The sequence below is a fragment of the Mugil cephalus genome, chromosome 5 (assembly GCF_022458985.1).
Source record: "Mugil cephalus isolate CIBA_MC_2020 chromosome 5, CIBA_Mcephalus_1.1, whole genome shotgun sequence".
Taxonomy (NCBI): Eukaryota; Metazoa; Chordata; class Actinopteri; order Mugiliformes; family Mugilidae; genus Mugil; species Mugil cephalus.
In genome coordinates this window covers 20,456,922-20,479,168 of record NC_061774.1, presented here as the reverse complement: position 1 = coordinate 20,479,168, position 22,247 = coordinate 20,456,922, and the positions used below count along the sequence as shown (strand labels likewise).

Genomic DNA, 22,247 nt, shown 5'->3' with positions numbered 1-22,247 from the left:
ACTCATACAAAAACAGTTTAAGAACAACTCAGAAACATGAAAAACAGCACAATGTATTGACTTGGCCTCCAAATTCTCTAGATCCTAAACTGATCAAGTATCTGTGGGATGATCCAGGGGACCCCACACCTCAACCCATAGGACCAAAAGACCCCCACAAAGAATATTCTGTTGCCAGACGACACAGGACACCCACAGAAGGTCCATATCCATTCTCTGATGGGTCAAACTTGTTTTGGAGTCCAACTGAAAAAAAAAAAGGCAGACCAGCAGGCTAGCTTTCAGCTACCACTAGCAACCAACAAGGAGACACCAGCTAACTAGCCTAGCCAACGGCAGAAAACAATGACTGAAGAAATTTAAAGATTTTTCTGTTTCCATCTCTGTATTAAGGCTCAGTGGGATAACTAACAGGATAAAACTTGGGTCATTTAATGAGATGAGGGTTTTCAAAAGAAAGATGCATTAGTATAAATTACCCATGTAGTTCATAATAAACCAATTCAATTGATAACCAATTATACCTGCTCTGCACAAACAAGCTGTTCATGCCTGTAATTGACAGACTGAACTATTATCAGAATATGAGTCAGGTAACACACCGTTGGGATATCATTATGAGACGTGTTTCAATAAATACAGAAGAAAAAAACAACTCTGCATGTAATTGTTTAGTCCTACAAGCAATCTGAGCCATTTTGTTATGAACACCATTGACTCAACTGCACTAAAAGAGGTGTATAACTGCCTCACTGTCTGTCCATCACTGCATAAAGCCTGCCCCAATTATTTGATTGCATCTGGCAGATCTTTGCAGAGCTGGCCTCCAATCTAGTTCACACTAAAATGTTACACTACTCATACTGCTATTGATGATGAATAGAACAGTTCTTTGTTAAAACATTACATTATCCATCACACGTTATTACTAGATGCATGGAAGCTTTTCCTGCCTTGGCACTGCAGAGAGTGACCATGAGCTGTCATTCATAAATCGTGGTCCATCTCTTTCGGATGCTTCCAAATCTCTTCTGGTGTTTGTCCAATCATAAATTTGTATGCAAGTTATTTTATTCATTGCAAAGTAAGTTCAAATTGAGTTCAGCCAACGCCTTAGCTCAGCAGCAATATTTTAGTCCAATAAGCAACAACACATGCGTCTCTGAGCCTGCGCTCACCTTGTTGACTGAGACTGGCTGCCACGTTCTGTACCTGCAGTCTGCAGTGGTGGGCTCTTTTTAAAAAAAACAACACGTTATTGTTGTGGCCAGGTTTCAAACATGTGGCTGTTTGGTTCTTATAGTACAAAAACAGAGCAAATATCCCTCAAGAAACGAAAATCTCGACATGTTTTTGAAACTGTGCACCATCATAATTTCTGTTTCCTCCAGATTATGTTCATTTATTCTGTGCACAAAGCTCTGAGCCATCCCTGCATTGTGCTGTATGACTACAACTTCTTTGTTTTTTAGGATAAAATGAGCCAGGGCCCACAGAGAGCTGTACTATGTTCCTCCAGCTCCACAGCTCCCTGCTGTAGTCTCATCTGTAGTCCTAAAAAAAAAAAACAACATCTCCAAATGTTTTCCTTTACTGAGCAAGACTTCTGCATATTTGTCTGCATATTTACACGTCTAAGTAACATCCACACAAATGCCAGGTCCAAATGTTGTCCAGCTGAACATTAAATTGTCACAAGATGGTCAATGTTACTTACTTCTCCTGTCAGTCATAATGTTGATCAGTGTGTATATTCCTTAAGACCTTTCCGTACAAAGAAATGGTAACAAAATTTAATATTTAATTAGATTAACATTTAATTGTGCCTTTCTTTTCCTTTGTAGTCCCCAGTGAGGAGCAGCGGCGGTGAGTGGTCGCTGTCAGAGCTGGACGTCTTGTTGCTTGCCGGCACCGTCGGGCACACGCTCAGCTTGGCGGCCAGCAGTTTCGTCGAGGAGGAGCACCAAACCTGGTACTTCCTGCTCAACACGCTCTGTCTCGTCGTCTTCCAGGACGTCTGCCGCAAGTATTTCAGAGAGCAGCGCGGCTCTGGGGACGAAGAAGAGCTTTTACTCCCCTCCAAAGACTGCCATTCCTCCGCTCACCCCAAAGCGCAGCTTTACTCTGAGAAGTGGCTAGCATTAGCTACGCCGCCCTTCACTCTGGTCTGCTGCAGGCTGCTGCGCTCCCTCAACCAGACCGGGGTGCAGTGGGCTCATCTTCCTGATGTCGGGCATTGGCTTAACAGGTTGGATTTACCATTTTTTTTTTTATTTACTGTTGTGATGTTGCCATCTTATACCAGCTAGCTAGATCCAGTCTTTCATTCAGTCACTTTGTACAGGAAATGAGGCGACTTCCATATAATATCTAACAGACACAGAACAACACTAGGATTCATTTAGTTTTGTGTTGCTGGCGGTTGGTCCAATATTTATTCTTCTTTTAGCTTAGTTTATTTTTCCACTAACAACTGTCACTTGTCACTTGATTAGATACACGAATGAAAATTAATACATTCTAGTATAACCATCTTAAATCTTCATGAAGGTCATAGTATTGAGCATTATTTTAAAATACTTAAGAGAGCTGTTGATTCAACTGTGGTTTGCAGCTCTACTGAATAGTTTTGTGTTACTAACTAACATTATGACAAGAATTGAGTCTCCAGTCTAGTATTGTTGCAAGTACGTTTCTGTTACTTTGACAACCGCATCTTAATTGTCTGAAACACAGAGAGAAACACATTTGTATCTAATTCAGTTCAGTTTAACAGCGCCACCATCATCTGATCATGATCATACAGTTGAATTACCACTTTTCTGACTCTGTTTCAACAAAAAAAAGAACATTATTTAATGGAGGACTGTTATATTAGAATACATTCACTTTTACCAGTGTGCCTAATGTTTTGGCAAGTGATTGTATATGGCTCTTTAGCCGTTACTGTAAACGCTAAACTGTATTCGTTCACTAGCCATTGACTTTGTGTAACATTTGGTGCTGAGAACATAGTGTAGAGTGTGTTTATCTCTTCTACACTTGTTGTCTCTAGTGTTGATATACAGATTTAAATAAAAGAAAAATAACTTAGCAATGCTAGCGATGCCTCAGTAGTTGACAGTAGTTGATTCAGAATTAGCTTGGTAGCATTATGATTACTAAGATGTTTCTTCTAGGAATGGACACACCACCCCTCTATAAAACAAATGTGTGATTGTGTGTCTTCCTTTAGTTTTCAACAAGCACAATGTAACCAAAGTCCATTTGAAATAAGCTAAATACATTTAAAATCGTTTTAAATATATGGATTCATTTCCATTTTTCTGTTTTCTGTTAACCTCACTGCTGGTAAGGCACCACAGGAGACCGATCTGGCATAATATTATGACCTATGGACTCCATTAGTTCCCTGAGGGTGTGCTGCCGTACCTGGCACGAAGATCTTAGCAACACATCCTTTTAAGTTTTGTGAGCGCAACCCACGGATGCTCGATTGGATTGAGATCGGGGGAATTTGGAGGCTTAGCGAACGCCTATTCTGACACTTTTCCACCGAAACCGGCGTTAACTTCTTCAGTATCTGTTTGATCGGACCCTACGGGCCAGCCATGCATCACCACGTGCGTCAGTGAGCCTTAGCCGCCCATGACCCTGTTCCCACACTGTTTTGATAGACACTGACCACTGCAGACCAGGAACACCTCACAAGAGCTGCAGTTTTGGAGATGCTCTGAGCCAGTCATCCATCACAATTTGGCCCTTATCAAACTCTCTCAAATCCTTACACTCGCCCATTTAATTCCTGATTCTCACACATCACCAATGTGTACAAAGACTTCACTTACTAGAATACAATAGAAAAATGCTTCATTCATCCCCTGGGTGGAAATCCGAATGTCCAGTAGCTTCTACACAAACATACGAAGACATCAACATAACAGCAAAGTCATTAAAAGTAGCGCGGATGGAAGACTGGTGATATAAATAATACTGTATTGACGTGCATGTCTGTGCAAAAGAGCAGCAACAGTGCAAAAAAAAGGCATGTGTGGCGACAAAAGACCTCCTGAACCTCTCAGTCCTCTCATGGATGTTGATACTGTCTATTATATCCCACCCGCTAACATCTGCCGTGATGAAGAGATAATCATTGTTATTCACCTCATCTGTCCATGGTCATAATGTTATGCCTGTTTGGTGTATGTGTCTGCATGTGGTTTGTTTACATGTCAACATTCGGTTTTGTTCTGTGGGGTTATAATGAACACTGGGCTGATAGCAGCCCACAAGTATATGTCTCTTTATTATGTGGACATGTGGAAAAATGAAGGTAATAGGACGTAACAAGGACTCATTCTCTAAATAGATACCATTGAGGATCGGCATATGTTGTAAACTTGAGATATTGTGTGAAAAAAAAACAAACAAAAAAAAAAACGGCTTCTTTCAACAGTCACTCGGGGATAGATTCATTTTAAAAAGCAGCAACAATCTCCATTTGTCTCTCCACCTACACAGTGTAACAGATCGATGTAACAAGTTCATACCTGTTCTTTTGGGGACGGCTGAACTAAAAAACCATGGTAGCTATACGATATTGCTTCTGTCACGGACATAATGGTTGAATGAAATACAAGGAGTTTACTCCACTAACCGGCCCTGGAATGGCAAGGCTGTTAACACAAGTCTTTTCTTCTGACACTGAAACCTTTTAAAAGTGTTTTTCTGCCTGAGAAGCTGACAGAACCCTCCACTTAGCATTTTGTGTAAAAAAAAAAAAAAAAAAAAGAAGAAGAAAAAAAAACAAAAAAGTTCCAAAAGAAAGGAAATGGTCTTCTGCATTTGCTCAGACTGTAGGAAAACTGTGATTTCTCAGTAAAGCTGCGACTGTTTCAGAGCCATTAATATTCTGACACCGGCTCGGAGCAGGGGATTATAGCTTGTTCTTTAACATGCATCACATTGTGGAATAGAGATGTGGATTCTGACCTTTTCCCTGTCCAGTGTTGCCCTTTCTTCCTACCTGCACTGACTGTTGCTTGGATAATGAGATCGAGGTATCGTTATGCCTCATCTTTTCGCAAAGTGCCCAACTTCCACCGCTGTCTGATCGAGCTAATGGCTAAATACGCGGGCTCCCATTCAACTTTGATATGTCCTTTGAGGACTTATTATTTCCCGTCTGTGCTCAGTGCGGTGTAATTTCAGACTGTACAGCCTTAAATCCTGTTAGCGGTAGAAGATCCTGAAAATTTAAACTGATGCTGTTGGATATGACTGACAGTGTTTCATCTCATCGCAATGCTCTCTGTTGCTCAGTAAATACTCGGCTTCGACGTTTTAGCTTTCTGTTTAGATTCATTAAACTGAAACGTCTCCTCTTGTGTTCAGGCTGAAATAAATCACGTTGGTGTGTTTAACAAATGAATCGAGCGTGAATTAATTTGAAAATTCTGCATGCTACTGTCCCGGCCATTGTTTTTCACCACATGCCTGTTTTGTCTGGCCGTTATCTCTTTCCAGCTCCGAACACAAGACAGTGCTCTCCCTGCTGTCTGCTTTCTGTTTGGTTCTTATCTACCTCCTGGTTCAAAGACGCTGCTCGTGGGTCTCCAAGGTTGCCCTCGCCCTCGGACTTTTGGGTGTCTACTGCTACCGGGCAGCTGTCGGCAATGTCTTGTTTCCCTGGCAACACTCCGGTCGAACTATGTCCAAGTAAGTTTTTGTGATCCTTTATTTCATTCTCACTTGGCAAATTGCTGTCCCCTGATAGTGGCTTGATTTACAGAGCAGTGGTACCCGGTTGCTTTGTGATGCAGATGAGTGTGCAGGCTGTAGTGCCGCATGTCTCATCTGGACCAAACCCCTCACTCCTTGTCATTAACTGTGATGATGAACTGCTGCACATTTTGTTTGCTTTACATCTACCTACGGTAAATCTGCCTCATCCAGTGTACCTGCAAGTCCTAAAAAAAAAAAAAAAAAAAAGGTTAGACAGTCTCTTAAATCAAATTAATTGCACTGAAAGAGGCGTCAAGTGAAAGAGGCGTCAAGCAATTTATGACAGCTGATTTAAATTGGCAGCCAGTAGGAATTGCAGTGGTATCGACAGGTCTTTTTCTCCTCCAGCACACGTCTCCGAGCACAGCTGCAACCTCCCCCACCCCTCCTATTTTCTGTAACGGATGAAACACATTCCCAGAGAGTGGTACACTAGTTAATTAGAGTTGTAGTATTGAAGTTATATATAACTCATCCCGAATATTGAAATAATGTTTGCAATAAGTGTTGCAAATTTGCTTTGCATTTGGATTGAAAATGTGTGTTTTTTTTTTTTTTTTGTAGCTTACATGACTGAAATACAAAACCCTGCATTTCTCTGCACTGCTGATCAGTAAAAAGACACAAAATGTGGAAAATATATTCTAGAAAGTGTCATCTGCATTTGTACTTATTGGATGATTTGATACAGACACTAAAGTTTCCCTCAGGAGAAATTGTGCTGACTAGTGATTCCTTTTTTTCAGGCCACTTAGTTTAGTTTATGACCAAATACTTACAAGTATAAATACTACATATGTAACATATCGGGGATCATATTTGGATCATTGCCTACCTTTAAACAAATAGTATTTCAACTTAACTGTAAATGTAAAATGGTCTGATAACATATATGCTTTCATAGGCACCAAAAAAACATGAATCAGAATAAAGCATCAATCTCCAGGTCTGAGGGATGAAGCCCATGTGCAAATGCAAAACACTGCAGTTCATCGAGTGGCCACTTGAGGCTCCAAAAGTGAGCAAATCTCCATAGACTCCCATTTAAAAAAAGCCCAACTCTACAGCGTTATTAAACATGTTTACAGCTGTAATATCTGTGTGTGGATGGAGTAAAACCCATCCAACATGGCGACTGCAGGCTCTGCCCACTTTGGGCTTCACTTTCGAGGTTCAGAATCCAATAGATAACATCACGATGGGTTTATCCATGGTTTATACAGTCAATGGTCAGAATATAGAGTTCTCATCAAAGTGGTTCTTCCCACTGTGGAGCGTGGAAATCTGCTAGCAGTGAAACAGAAGACAGTTAATTTAACAGAAGAATATGAAGTGCCCACGATTTCAAATGCACTGCCCACATCCAATTTCTGGCTTTGTTTATCCCTTAACACTTGTTTGAACAACCTGTCCTGTTCTTCTGTCCCTCCGTGTTCCTGTCCGTTCACCACATTCATTCCACCAAGAGAGAAATTAGCAAATCAAGTGTTTACATTTTTACCATCTGCTAATGTCTTGCAAATATCTCCCAGTCGGGCAAATCGGTTCTTATTGAGGTGATTACATGAGGCATTTTGCTTCTGATCTTAATGCTAGTTTCCATATAAACGAAGCTAGTGTGATTGTATCTCAGATATATCCTCTGTACAGTGTGACCTTGTGATGTAAAAGACATTTCCAACTAGCTAAACTGACACTTCTTTGTAACTTATGCAAGACTGACAAAGTCTATAAAGCAGTATTATTTTCATTGCGAGCCAGCCTGACTAATTTGCATATTAGGATCAGATCAGCAAGAATGCGCAATTACAGGCATTTAATACTGAAACGGACGCACAGATTCAAGATTCTCACCAAAGTTTATTGTGCATTGTTTAATAGGTGATGTGCTTTTTCCAGCTTTGCTGTTTTACCATTAAAATTACTATTCGTTCCTGCTGTTGTCCTTAAAAGACAAATATTGAGAAGAGCTTGGATTTCTCATACCTGCAAATATGATGAAACCCTTCCCCTGTATCCTTGAGCATGAGAGCCTTCCCTACTGGACCCTCAAACCTTAATGAAGCGTACTAGAGACATAATCATGTTAAATTTACACAGCAGATGATGAAACAGTTCATCTGGTGGCAGCCCTTCAGCGTCCAGTGCATTTAGGATATTTTGCGTGTCCTTGAACCTGAATAATGAACCTACAGTGCCTTGCAAAATTATTCATTTACAGAACGTGTCTACAACTTTACTGTGTATTTTTTTTATATACTTTGAAGCAGAAACAGACAAAATAACAAAAAACTTCAGCGTGCATAAGTGTTCATCCATCTAAAGCCCGTACTTTGCGGAGGCACCTTTTGCTACAATTATAGCTGCTTGGATAAGTCTCCATGAGTTTACCACGTCCAGCCACTGGGACTGGTCCTCAAGGCAAAACTGCTCCAGCTCCTTCAGGTCAATGGGTTCTGCTGCTGAACAACAATCTTCAAGTCTGATTCGAGAGCTCCTTGGTGTTTGTGGTGTTGTTTGGTTAGTGGTGCCTCTTGCTAAGTGGCATTGCAAACTGTAAACAATCTGACATTTTTTGAGGGGCGGGGCTTAACTGGATGATAAACATCTCAAACGCTGTAGCCTGTAAACAGCAGTTAGCATATTTCAATTGTCTGTTTTGGCACAAATGGATGAAGAAAACACATATTTTGGAGAATATACTAATACACTCACTCTGCGAGACCGTGAGTGTTATTTTAAAAAGTCGACTCTGACTGATGGGACTATATTCACCGACCCCTACACTCTCTCACTCACTATATGGACGATTTGGCCAAAGGAGGACACATAGGGGACGAAGTCTGGTCTGTCTTTATCAAGTGAATCCTCTCCAACAAAGATATTACAAGAAGTAAGTGGAACCACTGTGGAGGGTAACGTAGCAAATGCAACTTCTGCTTGGACACCCATGAAACACACAAGTAGGGATCCGTTAGCTCGCGGTTAGCATTAGTTAAGTCAACTTTATTGTCAATTCTGACATGTACAACACAATATAGGATTGAAATTACCTTGGGGGGGATTGCCTCACTCCAGTCCTTTCTTTTAATCCCCAAAGCCAAACCAAAGTTGTCTACAACTGGCGGTGGCTGGTATGTGATAAAACTTCAAGTTGATTTTTTCTTTTTTGGCAGCAAAAAAATACAGCACAACATCTTCATGGTTGAAAGTGACACGTGTTTGCCTCAAGCTTCCCTTTGTTTTGTCTCCAGTTAACATTGTGACATCACAGTGACGTAGGCCATGAAGGGGTCTATACAGACAGATCATGTGATCATTATTTTTATTCTCATTTCACTTCACCAACTTATTTGCTATTTTGTGCAGATCCATAACACATAATACACACTACAATACATAATATTCAGATTAAAAAAACATTTAAAGTAAAGGTTGTGATGAAATGGGGTGGAATGTTTTTGCAAGGCACTCATTCATGTTAATATTGACGGTTTGTACAATGTATAAATCTTTAGCAGCGTCTCTACCATTTGTAACTGTCGTGGTTAGCATTGTCCAAAAACAGGAAATTGAGAGCCTTGCAGCTGCTGAGTGTTGTAATTTTTCATTCAGCAGACTGGAGCTTGGCACAGAGTTATCTGCTACTAACCCCCCGTCAGAAAATAATGAGTGTTCGGGACTGCACACGCTTCTCCTGTCTGGTTTTTCCAACCTTCCTTCATCTACCACCAATATCTGACCTTCCCTAGCCTTTACTGCTGTCCTTGGCAGTTTCTTGTACCTGCTCACCTAATTAAAAGCACAACCTCTCACCCGTACCCACGCGAAGACACCTGACGTACTCACGCGGGTACTCTTGATCCCTTTGACGAACTGTATGATTGACAAGGTTGACCCAGTCCTTCAGCTTTTTCTTCACTGATCATTACGGTGCACATCCTCAAAAGTTTAATTTAAATTTAGTTCACACTGTGGATTCTTTGCTTAAGCCAAGTTAGTTAGTGTAGTATAATATAGCTTGGGATGGTTAAATTACAAGAACCAAATAATTATTCCCGGCTCTAGTTTGTTTGGCATTTTTTTGCACAACCAACTAGAAGTGAAGAACAGTCTGAAAATAAATAAGACAAAGATGCCATCACAAAGAAGTGTGGCTGTAGAATTGAGCGACTTCTTATAATGACCCTTTTTTTACAGTCTGGTCTTCACGGGTTACTTGGTTCCTCTGTGTTTTATCAGTATAAGCGCTGTGACAACTACCCTGCTCTCCTGGCTTTCCCTGTTTGCCAACTGCTTAATTGCGTCGTTGCATCTTTCAAAATGCCTAATGGGGTCGGGAACGGCCAATGCTGCTCGCTTTAAAGCGCTCAAAGAGTTACTTGGATTGATGTTCGCTGTGGATACAATTAGTCTCTTTCTATTTTCCTCTCTCCAGAGCGCACCCTTTCCTTATGTCATCAGCAGAAATGAACCCGTTTGATATTTGATGGACAAAATCAGCCAACAGGGAAGTCATGTGCTTAACATTACATTTTATTTAGCTAAATATTAGGAAATCACTGAACACTAATAACATGAGAACATCTAGCATATCTAATGCTACATAAAAGATGAAAAAGTAAAGTTTTCTGAACAAATGTTCCAGTCGGAAGTAGCTCAACATCAAAGCAGTCGGCTGCGGGCCAAAACCGTCTCAGCCTGTATGCATCACAGCCAGTGAGTTGTCTCGGTCTCTGTCCTCCATCTCCTCCATCATTTATGGCACATTTTCCACCAAACCGTAAAGCCACGAGAAGCATTTGTAGTGTTTATGTTTGTGTTCTTGTTCGTGCTTCGCACCTGCACAAAGCGTGACCCATTTTATCATGTACTCGCTTGATCTAGAAAGGGACCGTTGTGCAGTTTCCCAATTTAAAAATATTCATGCATACCGATCCCGCTTAAAAATGGAAATGTATTCAAACTCGTCTCAAAAACACCTGTGAACCCTTGCCACACACACACACACACGCACACACACACACACACACACAGAATTCAGTTTTCTGTTTTATTACCCTAGAGGTAAACCGTTTTATAACCCTGTTTCAAAGTCAATTCTGTGTTAGCACAATATATCAGTGGTAACATTTAACAAATTATTATACTCCACTGACTGACAGAGCGTTGTATAAACTGCTTTGGCTTGCACTCGTTCTCATCTTTCTAAATCATACCACAGTTTCAGCAAAAACAAGCGTTTCTACCATAAATCTGAAGGCAATAAAAGACGTCACCAGACGGCTGCCAGCATAGCAGGTATCGATCGCGGGGCTTGTTGTGTAATTAGATGTTTTGTCTGTGACCATTGTTTTAAAGTCCTCCGCTTAGTCCCAGTGGCATTTTGTGTAGGCGCCTCTTTGCAGTGCTCAGCTTTATCCCACAGAAAGACGAAGAGTTTAAACAAAGTGGGCAGGCCCTCCCTTCTCATCTTCAGGCATCTGCTTCAAAGCTTTCCTCTGGCGCTGAATTACTTTGGACTGATTCACTGGAAGTGTTAGTGTGATGTAGGTGATTGATGAAGGGGATACACCAAACATGTTAAGGGGATTGGACATGGGCTTACTTTTTCTTATTCAGTTGCTGGGGCATCAGCCGTTGTTTCCTAGGTAACGTGAAATCCAGGCAGCTCTGCAGCTTGACAGGCTACTATTTTCTGTCTACTATTAACATTACAAAATGCAGCAAATAAGGTGAGATTGATCGGACCGGCGGCGAATCATCATCAAGAAAGGTGTAAGGCTTTAAAACCCCCAAGCTCTTAGAATCTGACGTTTTTCTGGATACCACTGAATATTATTCACTAAATGAAGAAAACAAAGTCTAATGTTGGAGGAGAAAAACATCCTGTGGTAATATTCATGAGGAGTTTAAAACTGAGTGGGTGTTGTTTCATTATTTAATTTTGGACAGGAAAAAGAAAAAAATCCAACAACTGTTTTCTGTTCTTTTGATTCACACTTCGCCCAGTTTTGACTCGCAATTGAATAATATTGATGATGTGTACACGACACTACACTAGATCAATGTGTTTGTATCTGCCACCATGTATCCTGCTCGTTCCCTCGAAAAGCAATCGACCTCCTGATAAGTAAATGATGCAAACTGTACTTTCTAGTATTTTTCTTGGTTTACTGTTTACACAACGTGAATTAGCTTGGCTTTTTCCTCCAAGTTCTCTGTTGGGATCAAGTAGCAGCCTTCGCCATAAACCGCAGTCTCCCAAATAGCCACTGGAGGCTATTAGCAAGTCAGTCCCCATAGAACCTTAATATTAAAAAGCCCAGCTCTACAGCAGCGTTCACAACCGCGTACAGAAACAGTTTTGCTTTATACAACTAATTTCCTCTTTCTTGACAACTATATTATATACTGAGTAATACTGAGTATATAAATATATCAGGGCTTGAAGTTATGCACGGTTCTGGGTTGTTGAATTGGCCTGGAGTGAGTCAGATGCTGTCAAGATGGCAACAGTCTGAGACCGTACATTTGCCTTCAAAACTACAGAAACATGTTTAATGCAACTACAACCTGGAAGAGAAAAAAAAAAGGCTTTTGAACCAAACTTTTGTGGCATTTGAAAAAACTTTAATCAAATTTGACTGGTAGTTTTTTTGTCCCAGTGAACATTGAACTTGCAGATATGATCTTGTTAGCTCAAAATAATAACTTTAAAATGTATATCGTACTGTGTGTGCTGCTTTAATGTCTTTGTGTATATTGATTGTGATTGTGTTTATTTTTAACTACTTATGCACTTTTAAATCAGCCCTTGGGGGAAAAAAAACAAAGTTAATTGAATGGAATTGGACGCTATTTTCCCAAAACAATCACAGTTGCTGATTAGTCTCAATTGACTGTAAATTTACTGTTTGGTTGAGTTGAGTCCAAATCAGTAAGAAGAACATGAGGACTGTCCCAAGTTTGTCACAAATTCTTCACAGTCAGAAGTTTCTTGGGACAATAGGTTATTGTGATCAACAGCTTTATAACTATTTTTAATGAATAAGCTTGGGATGATGTCTTATGTGAGATACAAGGCTGAGTCGATGTGCAAGTAATGCTGCTTTGGGTAGACTTTTAAGAGGAGTCACGGTCTATGTAGACTCACCTGACAAGACCAACTTTGATCCGGTGATTAATGAAAAACACTGCTGCATGTGCCTGTTTCAATGAATGTTTAATGTCTTGTCTTAGCATATTAGTCTGGTAGTGGCTGTTCTCCCGGAAAGGTTTGTTTAATAGTTTCTGAGTGTAGCTCGCAATTCCCAAAGCAATCTCAACAAATTCATGCAAAAGTAACAAAAAACCACGGTTCTTAATGATGAATGTGCTCCTCGGGAAGATGCAACTGAATGGCTTTTTTTTGCAACAACTTTGGCTTTGTTTGTGTTGTTGTTACTGTGGATTCAGGCCAGTCTTCCTGTGAACTTTGTGTTTGCTGAACTGCAGCATCCCAAATGAGGACTTTTATAAACCTTTCAATACGAGATGACCGTACATCCGAGAAGGGTTTGATACTCTAGGCTGGGTGTTCAGCGTTAATGTTTTAGCTGTATTCTGGAACAAAAACTGCCTCCAGACTCCTGTTCCAGGACACATTGCATACCTCCACCACCACCACCTCCACCACCAAGCACCTGCACCTTTAATGCAGCATTTTTAACCCAACATGTGCCACCGTTATATGCTGCATCTTAAAGTGGCTGTCAGCTTGCTTATGTGTCTATTTCAGGCTGCTGCAAGTGGACAGGAGATGACGAGAGGGCAGGGGCGTTAGGGATTGCATGAGTTGTGTTTAGTGTTGCTTCACCTCCTGTTGCCAGCTATTTGCCGCTGGAGGTGGATGGAAATAGTGTAGTTTAAGTAAGAGCTGGGAAAGTGGAAGAATCCGATGATGGAAAATATGTCTTATTTACACCTTAATCCCAAAAGTCCCGTGAGACCCTTGAAATGACCCCCTCTAAAAGTGTCTGCATTTGGGGAAATTGCATAAACGGCAAATAGCCTCCATTTCTCGGACAAGGAGAACAGCCCGTTCATGCTGCCTTTTGAAAATGTCAAAGCAAACACAGTGTATTTTTTCATGTTGCAGTTTCAGAGGAAGATGTTTATCGTGAAGCATAGTTTCAACATAGCAGCCACGTTAGGTGCATCGTTGTTAGGCAGAAGTACGTAGGTCAGAAAGATTAGTTTAGTCATTTTCTGAAATCTTCTTCCCTTGCTCACTAGTTAACATACAAACCCAGCAGCTCACAACCCGTCACTTTACTCACATAAAATCAAATCCAAGCTAGGACTTTCCACTTTTCCTGTGCATAAAATAATGATGAATACAATCCCTGCCACATTGTTCGGGGAGTTGTGAATAATAAAGAATAGTGCTGTATCGAGCATATTACTCCTTTCCTTTCCTCTGTTGGAACAGGTCTCCATAAAGCAGGCTGATTAATAATACATGCGTAATACTTGCTCAACTCCTTCAGGGTCAGCTATTATCCTGTAGTCTTTTTGCAGCTTTGACAGCGGCCTGCTGCAAAAAGAAATGCCCCTTTACTGTGATTACCGTCGACTGAAAGAAGTCGCAGTCGCGAACGCAGGATTTTTCTGAATTCATAAATAGCTTCGGAGACGTCGCCGTTTGAAAACATTATACGAGGCAGCCTTAAATGAATGTTGGGCATTATTCTGAAGATGATCTGGGGGACCCTTTCTCGCAGCAGAAAGTGGAAAGAAAAACATCCAGTTCCATTAATGATGACTGCATTCCAGTTCAGGAAGGTCCTGGTAATGTGAGCGCTGGCTTACAGGAACAGCTTACAAAGACATTAAATGGAGCTGAGCCTTTAATGTGTTTTAACTCCACCTGCTCTTTTCCTGCTTTGACAAAGGTCTACAGGTGATGAGTCAAAATGTCTGCCATGACAGGTCTATATAAGAAGCACTGACCTTTGCAGAGATTGCAATTGGAAATCACTTCACGCTGTAACATTCATGTAAAATTCAGTGGATTTTTTTTTTTTTATTTCAACATTGTCAGAATCTGCTACGAAAGAAAACAAAACAACTTGTTGGCTGTTATTCATTTAACAAAAGCTAATTTACTTCTAATAAAGTTATTTCTAATTTTTAGACAAATGTTCATAAATACATGTTAATTTAAGAGCAGCTGTGAGAGGGGAAAATCTGTTTAATTTAAGTCTCTCTGGATAAGAGCACATGCTGAATGCTTAAAATGGAAATTAGCCTAAATGTAATTGCCTTTATAATCGGAAGCACTTTTTCCCTTAAAGCTTCAATTTGGGACTTTTTCAGTATATAAATTATTGATAGCTGGGAAAGGATTTTTTGTGGAGTAAGCCTTTTAGAAGAGGAAGAGCTTATGGAAACTTATTTTTAACCTTGTGGGAGCTTCAGACTTCCTGTCGTACAGCACAGGCTATACATTACAGGCTTCGTCCGTCTTTAAATCCTGCTGACCGCGCTCACGTCCTTACAACCATAAAAGGAAACTTTGTCCTTTCTAAACCTTTGTTCTTGATGCAGAAACTAGGTCAAGTCGCCTTGAAACCGTCCTGGATGAAAGATACGTTTGCCACGTTAGATTTTATTTTGCATGTAAGCTTTTGTGTCACAAGGGGAAAAAAGTTCCTTCAAAACTTTTTCATTTACATTTTCTCCTTAAAGCCCCTCATACAGACACATTTGTCTTACTTTTTTTTGTGAGGGCGTCCGCTGACATAATGTATTCCCTCTTAATCTTAACCATAACGGCTAAGTGCATAAAACTCCAACGGTCCCACGTGAAATGCTGCCGTAGGTAAAAGCGTAGCTCCATATCCTGATGTGCACCTTCCTAGAAAGTGAAGTAGACGTCGCAGAGATGCCGACTCCGTTTGATCTGAAATGCATGTTCCCACGTTCATGTCTCCCAGTGGTCAGACGAGCGCAGAAGATTCACCCTCCACCTGACTCCTACGCAAACCTCTACCCAGACGTCTCCCCTCTCTTCTGTTGCAGTGATTTTATTTTTTATTTACAACTCAGGCAAGTGTTCTTTGATGAAGTGCACTGAGAAACTCTCACTGACTAACTAGAAACCAACTAGCATTCCAGCAATGTAATCACAAACCGATGCCAACGCTCGTATAACTGCTGACGCTGGCGTAGCCCGCTATGGTTTGGATTAATTGCGCTGGGGTATCAATGAAGTTTCACCCTAACTCTAGCCTGGACAGTTTTACCATTAACTCCAAAGGCAAGTCTTTGAATCTGCCTTTTAAAAAGGTGTTAAAAGGTTGTAAAAGGCCTGAATGTCCTCACTCCAGCAAAGTGTCCTCATGCCAATGGTGCACTCACGTTAGTCCTCACAAAGACAGCTGGACAAGAACATGCACACACACACAGTCCGCCCACGCAGGAGTTTCACTTAGGTTGCATTATTGGACATCGTCTCGGGACTGCAGCAGTAGACAGACAGTGGTTGATTGACATCTGCCTCGCTCCCTCACACTTGTGTTGTTGCACCTTGTCAGTTAGAACAACTCGCCCTGTTGCCTTCCTTATCGAATTATGTCCATTTTGAAATATTGCAGTATTTGTGCCACAGTCCCACTCAACTCTAACCTGACTTATAATCTAAACAGTGTATGTGCTTTACTTTTAACATCTTCTTCTTTGTGAAGATTAATTCACAGTAATCAGTCTAATAAAACAGAAGTCCATAAATAAACCCGTCCTTCATAACATATTTATTTTAGATTTTTAGTCCTCTGCTTTTACATCAGACTGCACTGAAAAAAAAAATTGTTGGACCAACTTAAAAAAAAAAAAAAAAAACTTCAATTGGCAACACACACTTTAATTAAGTTTTTTTTTTTTCAACTTAAGTTTGCAAGTTAGATTAATACAATTGATTTGAGTCAGATACTGTTAATAAGTTGAGTGCTTTGAAATCAACAAATTATGTTAATACAACTTAAATTTAAGGCGCATCCACCTAGAAGTTTTTTTAATTTTTCAGCTTTATTATTTGTAAAATACTGTTGCTTAGCAACCTAATAGCATGGCTTTAGGAAAGGCAGCGTTTATAGTCATCGGGCGAGGTCGCGAATCCATCGCAGCAACCGTTCACACGGTCAATTTAGAATCTACCAGTTAATAATCTTTGGAGGTGGGAGGAAACTGGAGTAACCACAGAGCCACTGCGCCGCCACATACAAAGGTCCAATATCCAAAATAAGTTAAATGCACTTGCTCCATGTGCTTCCATAACATGGCACATTGCCATTTCTTGTCCCAAAGGAGCAATAACAGTGTGTGTGAAGTGTGTTTGAAGATAATGTTCTATATATTTAGCTAATACGGGAGAAATTACATTAAACCAAATAAATTGATTTATTTATGACTTTCAGGACAAAATAGACAACTAGAAAAACGGACATTTGGCCAAAACGTTTTTATTGAAAAAAATCAGAAAAAACATCATGATGTCAGATGCATAAAAACGAAACCTAAAGAAACTTAACTCACACACTTTGACTTGAATAAGTTGGTTAATCGAAGAAAGTGTAATTTCAAGTTGATGTATTTCACAAAAGTACGCGGCCATGACTAAAGCAGAAAACTGACTGAGACTCATGTAAAACATTACTTCAACTACTACACTTTTTAAAGTGTGGGTTTATTTTAAAGACACCTCCGTGTATTATAAACTGCATTAGTTGTAACAAAGTGCACCTAATTTATTAGCAACTAAAAGTATATTAATTTGCATAACTGTGGTAATTAGTTTAAATTAAGGTTTTGGGTCTTCCTGACAAACACCATAAAAACTAGGCTCTGATTTAGTTGTTATTCTTTGTGTTATATATTGATTGTCCTTTTACTCAAATTGAGAGCAAGGTCAAGTCCTGCGGCTTCATAATTTTGGCATTAGAGCAACTCTTTCGTTTCCATTTTGGCATCGTGATTACATAATGAGCCCAAATGGCAGGTAATTGCATACCCTTTGTTATAGTAGTTGTAATGTTTTAAAAAATGCTTTTTAATAATGTTAATTGGTTTTATTAACACCTCTCCATTATGTGTCTTGGTGTCCTCACTTTATCTTTTCAATTATCATTGTTAATGTTTAAAAAGATAAATAAATAAATGAGTAAATAAAAGTCACAATATCCTAAATCTCAACTTTAGACGAGAAGCAACACGCTAAAAGACAGAGAGAGAAAGCGAATGTCTTAGGGGACAAAACATCCACAGACAAATCGGGAAAAGGAAGCCGGGGTTCACGCAGAGGACAGAAAGAAGGAGACGAGCATATGGATGGAGGATGAGGACAGAGGAAAGGATAGGAGAAAATGAAAGGCTGCATGTTTTTGGCCCCAGCTGTGCGTTAATGTTTTGTATTTTTAATGCGGTGCTTCATCTCGACAAAAGAGAAACCGTGGGGTTTCTGGAGTCTAGAAATAAAAAGCTAACCTCCTATAGGAGGAGATGCTTGTGTAGTTATTTACAGAGTTTATGTCTTTCTTTCTTCATCAAAGACAGAGATAGAGAATCGATCTGTGAATCGTTTTAGCATTTAAAAGTCAGCGGTCAACTGGGATTTTACTCTGACGCCGCTTATTCTTACAACCTTACCACAGAGAAAAGGGAACGCAGATGAATGGTCACATGATATTAAAAATGTACAATTTTTTTTTTTATGTTTATTAAATCCATTTTGAACCACATTTATAATCTAAACAACATTGTATGTGCTGTACCTTTAACATGTTCTGCTCAATAAGAAACCCAGTCTGTTATTATTCCCAGCAAAGAAAATAAATAAAAAATAAATGTTTTAATCAGTCTAATAAAACAGAAGTCCATAAATAAACCTGTTCTTTATAACGGTTAATTGTTGTTTTGGGATTGTAATGTTTTTACATATATATATGTTTTTGCCCTCTGCATTTAAATCAGACTGGGTTTATTTTAAATAGACCTCGCAGTTATTATAAACTGCAGCTAAGTTGTAACAAAGTTCACCTAATTAATTAGCAACTGAAAGTACACTACCAGTAAAAATTATGGACACACCTTCTCATTGAATTGAACGAGTGAACTGCGGTTATTAGTTTAAATTAAGGTTTTGGGTGTTTCCTGACAAACTCTGATTTAGTTGTTATTCTTTGTGCTACATCCTGATTGTCCTTTTACCCAAACCGAGAGCAAGGTCAAGTCCTGTGGCTTAAAAATGTATGAAAAGTTTTTTAATACATCGTCTTCTCGAATTATAGCGATGCAGGAAACCCTGACAGACAAAGTGATGGGTGTGAAAAAGTCTGTTTTCCTGCGGCGATTCATTCTGTCTTCCAGCCTCATGGCTTTAATTATTAATGTTACATTGACTAGCCGCATACTGAATGAAGGAAGGGTTATGAGTCACTGAAATATAAGGAATCCTGTCTAACAAGAGACGGATATGAAATTAAAGTAGTGAACCTTGAAAGCCTGTTATAACAAAAGGTTTGACTGAAATGTGCACAAGCCGAATTTATCATGCTGTACTTCACTGACTTCATTTCATTCATATTAGAAAATGCATGCTGTCCATGAAATGTAGTTTTTTTGTTCTATTTTTTATAAATGAAGGTTTCTGAATGAAACATGCACGTTTGACTCATTAAATCCTGTTTTGTCATTGTTTTTAATCCCATTCGTGGTCTGCCGCAGTGATCTAGCGGTCGGACCACAATGAGATGCATGTTGCTTCTCATTTCAGCCGAAGCTTTGAGTCCTGATGTTTGACTCGGGCTGTTAAATATTGGATTTAAAGTTGAACTTTTTTCCAACCGAAGTTAGAATCCTGAAGTCCTGAACATATATTCCTAACAAATAATCGTGATTTACAGAAGGCACTTTTAGTGACTCGATAATTAATGTTTTATTCTTATGAACTTAAACTTACCTGCCTGTTCATTAGGTACACCTTGCTAGCACTGGGTTGGACCCCTTTTTGTCTTCAGAACTGCCTTAATGATTTGTGGCGTAGTGGAGAGGTGTTTCATGCAGTTGCTGCAGATTTGTCAGCTTCACGTCCATGAAGCAAATCTTCCGTCGCACCACATCCCAAATTTGTACTATATGATGGAGATCTGGCGAATAAGTGGCCGTTTCAGTACAGATCACACTGACACATCAGCTTTTTAGCCACAAGTCTCCTCGTTCTGCAGCTTCATTTTTCGGACCTTTCTGTCTTCACTGGTGGTTTGCAGATCGATACTGAAATGTCGATACTTCCGATCTTTATGCTCTAAAATCTATTCTCAAATCAAAATATCGATACTTTCGATACCTCAGTCATTCGAGGTAATGTAGGAGCACAGTGGACAGTAACTAAACTATTGAGTTGTGGCAACACAACAAACCTTGTGAATTTCCTCATGTTAAGCTGAATTTTACTCAGCATCAGATCAGAAAGGAAATCTGTGATATTAGACACCACTAATCTTTGCAGTAGCAGAGTGATGCAGTCGCACTGTGCATGTTAACAAGCGCTGCATTGAAAATGTGAAACAGTGTCTCACGGTGCAGTGTCCAAACACTGTGTAATCAAAAACATCATTATGGTGTTATAGTAAAAATTAAAAATTCATATCATAACGAAGAAAATACCAGTATTCGGTTTGAACTGGTGTAACGCCCAGCCCTAGATCACACCCATGTTCAAATAATTAGATGTTTTTGGCTTTGTGTCATGTTGCGTTATCGTGCTGGAAGTCGGTCATAAAACGAATGGACCTCAGTTGGTTTCAAAGGGGCCCAAAAGTGTTGTTTTCCAGCTGCATAGCAAAAGCAGGCCGCCTTGTAATTTTACTCCGTTATCCAGATGTGAAGGGGTAAACTTGTTTGCTGAGGTTCTGATTAATTAGAATGAGAAGAAAAATCCCCTTCAAGCCGCTGTGACCACCAGTTAAAGTCCAGTTAATGCTGTTAATGCTCTTGGATTCCTGAGTTTTATATATTGGTGAAGCTCTAATTTTGAGATACACCGGGGGTGCTCTCCGAGTCCAAGCTGCATGTGGATTCTTGGCTTGGCTGCCTTTGGATTTCAAAATGCTGGAGCGAGCCTGGACCTTTTAATAACCGCTTGCAATTTGAGTCCATTTTGTTCTTGTTTTATTTAGGTAGATGCTGCATGTTCTGTCTTCTTGACTAAGAAGGTTTCGTTCAGGTCCGAGGCATTTGATTCCATCAAGATTGTTTGGATTTTGTGAAGTAGTTTAATAAAGCATCTTTCCGTGCCTTAAATACTGTGAAGCTTTGATTAAATAAATTCCTGTCACTGGATACTCAACTGCTAAATACACGGATAAGTACAGCAAGAATCCACAACCCCAAGTTGCTTCTACAATTGCTTGAATATTGAATGAGAAGTTTTCAGGGTAAAAATCAATAGTGGCTTCCTCAACTGAGAAACTGAGACGGCGTCTGTAATCTTTCTCTTTCAGGGGGACAGTGGAGGCCCGCTTTGTTTATGTCTTTGTTTTGGGCATCCTCTTCACCGGCACCAAGGACCTGTTGCGATCCCAAATCATCACAGCAGATGCCAAGCTGAAGAGCAGGGGATTATGGGAGATTTACAGCGGCTTGGTTCTGTTGGTGTCGCTGCTGTTTCGTGCTCACAACCTGCCGGTGCTCTGCTGCTGTCTATTGATCCAGACGCTCATGGCTCAGTTTATCTGGAAGAAACTCCACTATGACGCAGCTCAGACCACCATCATGCACTACTGGTTCGGTCAGGCCTTCTTTTACTTCCAGGTAAGCACCGTCGAAGACAAAGACAACACGTCTGTTATTAAGGAACCACTTCACACCACAGTCAAAGGTCGTATTAAATAATAAAAGCCTACAAATGTTAACGCAAAGTAACTTTTCACCACCGAGCTACAGAAAGTAATGTATGTCACAAGGGTTGGACGTGGGAGTGTGATGTATCTTTAGACTTTGCGGTGCTCGTTACAGCAAAATACGTGAGCAGTGAATATGCACAATTGTTGTAAAATTCAGATTTACTGAGATTTTACAACAGAAGTGAGTTTGGAAGCCGGCCTGACTTCTCTACCCACAGCATTTTTTTGCGTCAGAGGTTTGGAGCTGATTATGCTCCAGCAAAGATCCAGCCAAGCCAATCAAATGGCTTGGATGGAAGAGTAACGGTGACATAGTCATGCACATCATCTTAGCAGCTTGGAGATGAGTTTGTCCAAAACATAAAGGCTCTGATTCTGATGTCTGATCTGTTATCAGTTGAAACACGCTCCATAATGAAAACCAAAATTATCTGGCTTCACCAGTATAATCCAAACCTGCATCAAAGTCAAGCTGGAAACTGTCTTAAAAGGGCTGCTGTGATCTACCAAATGCAAAGT

The 22,247-nt window shown here is 40.0% G+C and overlaps 1 protein-coding gene across 1 annotated transcript in view; it reads left to right on the top strand.

The window, feature by feature from the left end:
* The window catches only part of pigg (phosphatidylinositol glycan anchor biosynthesis class G), a 74,206-nt gene that overhangs the window by 35,430 nt on the left and 16,529 nt on the right, over positions 1 to 22,247 (top strand). The window contains exons 9-11 of the mRNA XM_047585572.1: positions 1,845 to 2,248; positions 5,527 to 5,718; positions 21,327 to 21,636. Of these exons, the coding sequence (XP_047441528.1) occupies positions 1,845 to 2,248; positions 5,527 to 5,718; positions 21,327 to 21,636 (906 nt within the window). The remainder of the gene's footprint in view (positions 1 to 1,844; positions 2,249 to 5,526; positions 5,719 to 21,326; positions 21,637 to 22,247) is intronic.